The sequence below is a fragment of the Oenanthe melanoleuca genome, chromosome 3, assembly GCF_029582105.1.
Source record: "Oenanthe melanoleuca isolate GR-GAL-2019-014 chromosome 3, OMel1.0, whole genome shotgun sequence".
NCBI classification, from domain to species: domain Eukaryota; kingdom Metazoa; phylum Chordata; class Aves; order Passeriformes; family Muscicapidae; genus Oenanthe; species Oenanthe melanoleuca.
In genome coordinates, this window is record NC_079336.1 from 6,619,598 (window position 1) to 6,625,899 (window position 6,302).

Below are 6,302 nucleotides of genomic sequence, written 5' to 3' on the forward strand. Positions count from 1 at the left end.
ATATTTGCTGTCCAAAGTAACTCTTCATTTTCCATACATAAGTACTAATAAATATGAGCTCTACCTGTGAGTCCACAGAATTTTGCTAGCTTTGCTCCAGAGGCTGTGTATTTTAAAACCTTTTCTCACTTTTTCATTTTTCAGTCATTCCCTTTTTAAAGTTTTATTTTTTAGTCATTAAATTACTTTAAAAGTTTGTTTTCCCTTGATATTTTCTCTCCTGACCTCCAAGTATTGGCAAGATGACTTTCAGCTGAAATCAAGAGATATAAACTGCTGCTGTGCAAATCCTGTATCCTACTGCAAGCTCAAAAATAGAAAAAAACCCCTTCAGATCCATAATGCTGCTTTCACACTTACTTTCACTAGTAATTTTCATAGACTCACTGAATGGTTTGGGCTGGAGAGGACATCTGAAGATAATCCAATCCAATCCAATCCAATCCAATCCAATCCAATCCAATCCAATCCAATCCAATCCCCTGCCATGGACAGTGACAGGGACATCTTCCACTAGCCCAGGTTGCTCAAAGCCCCATCCAACCTGGCCTTGGACACTTCCAGGGATGGGGCAGCCACAGCTCCTCTGGGCAACCTGTGCCAGGCCCACAACACCTTCATAGTAAATAAGTTAATTCTTACTTGCCTCTTTTAGTTTGAAACCACTGCCCCTTGTCCTTTCAATAGCTAAGGCTCTGGTAAAACAGAAATATAAATGCTTCTATATAATATACACGATTCCAAAATGTTTTTAGAACATGAAGAATGTCAAGTTCTTAAGAACTAATCTAATTAAAGATGTGGTACACCAAATGGTCAACCAAGGTCTAAACTTACAGACTGCAGGTGATACTCCTGTCTTTACAGCAGTTTCATGGTTAGAAAATTGACAATCTTAGTACATTTTTATGAAGTCTCACTGCAATTCCACACACACCCAGAATGCTGCTCAACTATTCTCTGAACCATGCTCCCAGATCACCTTGAAGCAAACTTAATACTTTGGTCACAGCAGTAGTTAAGTTTTAATTAAATTTTGATTATGAATGTTATTTTCAGAATAAAACAAGCTGTCAGATAGACATGGCATACAGAGGTGTCCTGTCTGGTCACCCACAGAAACACAGAGAATCTGCAGTTCATGATCTCCCTGGAAGGTAGGTTACATCCTGATCCCTGCTCCATAACTGTTTTCCTTTTATTTTGCCTAACTGCTTTTGGAATTTATTTGTAGATTAAGCCATAAACACCACAGCAGGTCTGCATGGAAATGACACATCCTGTGAAAGGAGATGCCACTGTCACTGCAGATCTGCTGCCTGGTAACTTCATTCAGTGTCCCTGAGCTTCTAGCTGTGAGAAGCAATCCTTCAGACACTACATTCTGGTGTGTCTTTCAAAAAGTAGCAGCCCACAGTAGATTTTTGCCTCTCCATGTTGAATTCATATGGCAATGACCACATTTTCTGCCTTAGTACTCACTGGAAAGTGGTAAAATGAAGGTAGGACCCTGCATCAGTAAAGCTGAAGCATTTCCTTCTCTCTAACTTCCTACAACTAAGAGCACAGAAGATGCACATGGCAGCTGTCACAGGATCCACAGGAGCAACCCAGCCTTGGCTGGGTTTGCATGATACTGCTCCTAAATGCTGACAGAACTGTCTTGGGAAGGATAACACTGAGCAGGGCCAGGCAGAGCACTGGCTATCAGCAGCTCACAGAGCTTTCCTCCAAGGGCTGGCTGTCCCTGCTGCACTGCTTCTTCAAAAAATACAAAGTGTTTGATTCCTGTGAAATCCAGCAAAAGCTTCTTCATCTGTGCAGGCTCCTCAGCAAGCTGAAAGTACCCCATGAATCATTAGAGATAGGAATGTGTAGGCAGTGGTCAAATAAGGAATGAAACATAAAAGTACAATCAAAATTTTGTTTTGAGACCCCTGTAGTGTAGTTGAACGTCAACATCAAATTACTTCTACAAGCTTTAGGAGAAATGATGCACGAGAGGTAAGAGGAAGGAAGGCATGAGCATAGCAGATGATGGCACGAGAGGTAAGAGGAATTAATGCTTCTCCTACTCTGTAGTTCCTTTATTTTTAATTATCTTGTAAGTTAAAACCATACTTGTAAATTTTCCATTCCCCAACAGAACAGAAATGGAATACAATATTTATAGCAGAACATCCTATTTCTACAGAAAGTGTTTCAGCTCCTTGAAAACAACTCAGCAACTCTGTTATAGGCATAGGGAGCAGTCGCATTTTGTCCTGAGATACTCGTTATCAGTGGAGTCCAGAACTGAACCAACGAGTCATTTAAAAGCAGTAAGAACAGAGAGCGAAACCTGTGACTAAGATAAATGCTAGCCTAGGTTTATCTGAGAAACAATGAAATGTAGCTAGCGAGGAGCAGCTTTTGAGTCAGCTTTCCTCTCAACGTGGAATTAACAGTGGTTAATTAACACTGTCCTGTGAGTGACCAAACAGCTGCCTCCTGAAAGCACGAGTGCGGCAGTCACGGGTGGCATCCCAGTCCCCCACACCGAGCATCCTGAGGACTGGTTTCAGGTTTCTTAGTGACACCAGCCCACCCTTGAGTGGAAGAAAACAGGAGAAGGGTTTGTGTGCGGACACCCAGGAAAGGCAGTAAGGTGTCAGTGCCGTGGGATACAGTGGTGCTTTCTTAGGATATTCTTCCAGCTGCCGGCAAGTCAGCCTTGAGGAACTCAGTGAGACAAAGACGGTGGATCAGTGCAACATCTGCAGACTAATGCCATGAATTCACCCAGACGCGTTCCAAACACAAAAAATTCAAACCCGAACAGGACATGCCAGGTGTCTGAAGAGCTCCACGGGCTGAATGCCCCCCAACATGCTATGGGAAGCTTCCTCATCCGCTCTGTTTGCAAGCTGCCCCCTCCCAGTTCCACCTGGAGTTCCCATGGAGTTGGGGAGTCCCCGCTCACCCCCACCTGCCTCCCGCTCCTCCGCGGCCAGCACGGGCTCTGAGGAGGCAGCGGGACACCCTGGCTCACAGCACAGCCTGGAACCGGGACTCGCTGAGGCTCCGGCCAGCGAACCCACCTGCCTCGGGCCGGGACAGCAGGTGGGAAGCGAAGGCGCTTTTCCCTGGTACGGCAGCGGCCAGGAGCAAATCCCGTGCAGCGCATTCCAGGGAACGCAGCGGGGTCGCGGCGCTGCAGGGGCGGCGGGAAGGGTTGCAGAGCTATTCCAGGTATTCCAGGTACCCGCTGGGACCGCGCACCGAGCCCCGCACAAACCCGGGCTGCCCCAGCCCCGCCGAGTGCCCGCGACCCGCCGCGATGGCAACGAAACGCCGGCGTGCCGGGACCCCGCTCTGGCCCTGGGCTCTGTCCGAGCGGCTCCCCAAGCCCCCGACAGCCGCCCTGCCCCTCGCAGCCCCCCTACCTCCTGCTCGCCCGCCGGGGTGTCCCTCGCAGCCCCCGCCATGGCACCGCGGACATCCCGCCCCAAGCGGCACCTGCGCGCCCGGGGCGGGGCGGCGGGGCCGGGGGGTGGCGGGCGGGATCCCCGCTGCCCTCACAGCGCCCGGCGGGGCCGAGGGGCGGCGGCGGGGATTCACAGCTTTCCGCGGGGCCGGGGGGTGGCGGGCGGGATCCCCGCCGCCCTCACAGCGCCCGGCGGGGCCGAGGGGCAGCGGCGGGGATTCACAGCTTCCCGCGGGGCCGGGGGGTGGCGGGCGGGATCCCCGCCGCCCTCACAGCGCCCGGCGGGGCCGAGGGGCAGCGGCGGGGATTCACAGCTCCCCGCGGGGCCGGGGGGTGGCGGGCGGGATCCCCGCCGCCCTCACAGCGCCCCGCGGGGCCGAGGGGCAGCGGGCGGGATCCCCGCCGCCTTCACAGCGCCCGGTGGGGCCGAGGCGCCGGCGCTGCCCTCCCGGCCCGGGACAGGAGAGAAGCGGGGCAGCTCCGGGCCGCCACAGCCCCACGGGCTGCGGAGCTCAAGGACGGGGCACGGCGGTGGAGGCAGCCGGGGCTGTTTTCATCCAGTCCCAAAACGCCGCCCTGCCCCTTGAAGGGATGCGCGGTTTCCCCGAAATGCGGGGATGAAGAACCGCCCTGCGAGCTGGACGGAGATCGCAGAGCAGCCGCGCTTGGGCCGGGACACGGTGCGCGGGGAGCGGCTGCCGATTCTGCTGTGGGGTGGTTCGAGAGGGTCAGGGTTGCCCGGGGAGACACCGGCCCCGGGGCTGTTCAAGGAAAGACTGGAGGTGGCACTCGGTGCCATGGTCCGGTTGACAAGGTGGTGATCGGTCCTAAGTCGGACTCGATGATCGCACAGGTCTTTTCCAACCTCACCGATTCTGTGATTCTGCTGCCCCCGAGCCAATACTCTTATCTAGGACACAACGAGTTCACCGCCACCCTCCCCCTGGGAAAGAGCCCTTGCACGCATGCTCTGCATCAGAGGAAATACAAATTGCATTTTGAAGTATGAATCCTTTCAACAGTGAGCTAGCCTAAGAGAAGAGGGTTCAACGAAGCCAACAGGACTTGTGACCTGCTTGTCTTGGGGAGATGATGACTAACCAATCTCTACACCCAGGGCTTTTTGGTGTGACTGATCCGAAGAGCTCTGCTACTGCCAGGGTCACCTGGCGGGTACACGGCAGGCACTGCAAACCATGCCATGAACTACTGACATTTAAATCCTGTGCTGCCTCGTTTAGTAAGAATAATTGTAGCAAATTTGCAAAATTCTGAAAGAACAAGGCATTAAATTTTTTTCTAAAAACCAGACCTTTAACAGAAAACTGCGAATGTGGCTTTAACACACCTTATTCAAAACTCTCTGAAGCGGGTCTAGGGGCTGATGCCAGATGAGTTTCAAAACAGAGACGGATTGCCACAGTCCAAGCTAAATACAAGGCATGCATCTAACATTCAAATTCAACATAAGGTTTTTTTTGTCTTTATACACTGTCTTCATAACACATTTAATCCTTTTTACCTGCGTTTGCATGTTTCTTCACAAAGGGAAAACTATAGAAAACATTTCCTTTCAACGTTATTTTCTTGGCTGCTTTAATTTTGCTGTAAGATATCTTGACATGCAGGCTTTACTCAAAATAGCAAAGGCTTGTGAAGAAACAATGAAAAACTGATGGTATATGTGTGTTTCACAAATTCTAGCACTGATCAAGCCAGTTATACTGCTGTTTGACCAATGGACAGTTGCTGTCTACAGACACTACAGGTAGCTAATCAGTCTTTACAAGCTTGGCCAAAACCAATTAGATTTAGGAAAGTCTTCTATTAATTCCAAAGACTTTCTCCAAATTAGGAAATAAGTTATTCTATCACAGTTTGTTGCCTTTTTTAAAAGGCACTTTCTAATCTAGCATGGGATTAATGCAGCCAGCATTTCTTCAGACTTTTCAAAGATTTTCTCTCATTTTGTAATTAAGATAATGAAACTTTCAAACTGCTAATGCACGCTCAAGTACACAAAACCTGCAGTCAGACAGCTGGTTTTAGTAAAGCACCAAACTGTCCAATCTATTAAAATGCTGGTAGCAGACATGAATCAATACTGAAATACAAAATACTTACTGCTCCTTACAAAGGATAGCAAGCAAAATGGATTTACCCACTTCAGAATTTTACATTCCCCCCTTCAATTTCAATCTTCATCCACCTTTTAGATAGAACATCTGATCTCACAACCAACCACATGTGCTTTTCTAATACTAAGTTTTATATTAAGACAAATTTGAAATCACTGATTAATAAAATTTCCTGTTCAGGAAGCTCTGGGAACTGAGGGTTGGAGCTGTGTCTGTAGTTGTTTTGTCTTTTCAGCATTACTAATGGATTTGTCTGCACATTTGTTTTTCATATAGGAGTCAGTGCAAGAGCCAAGAAAATTTAATTGTACCACTTGCTACATAAACCTGAATGGCACAGTAGCACAAGAAGTTTATAGCACAGGAAAGTGTTTAAAGGCACAGTTACCCGGTATTTGCTTTTTGAGGACACTAAACAGATATTTGCTCAGTTGACTTTCATTTCAACCACACCATGAGAGATGCTGAAGCAAACCAGTTTTATATCCCTGGGAATGAAGGAAAGTACATCCCTAGTCTGAAGTCTCACTACTTTTTAGAATACAAGTTGCTCCAATGAAGTAATTTCTATTTAGAATAAAACCAGGAAAACCCAAACCCCTATTTCACTTAAGCACACAAAAGAAGTACAATCCCAACAACCATCCTTTGGCACAGGCAGCACAGAGGAGTCAGGACTGAAGACCCTGGGATACGTC

At 48.8% G+C, this 6,302-nt stretch overlaps 1 protein-coding gene across 1 annotated transcript in view; it reads right to left on the reverse strand.

Moving 5' to 3' along the window:
- MFSD2B (MFSD2 lysolipid transporter B, sphingolipid) overlaps window positions 1–3,512 on the reverse strand; it is a 38,451-nt gene extending 34,939 nt beyond the window's left edge. Inside the window, exon 1 of the mRNA XM_056487344.1 lies at window positions 3,426–3,512. Within this exon, the coding sequence (XP_056343319.1) occupies window positions 3,426–3,467 (42 nt within the window). The 5' untranslated portion in view covers window positions 3,468–3,512. The remainder of the gene's footprint in view (window positions 1–3,425) is intronic.
- Window positions 3,513–6,302: the final 2,790 nt, after the last annotated feature.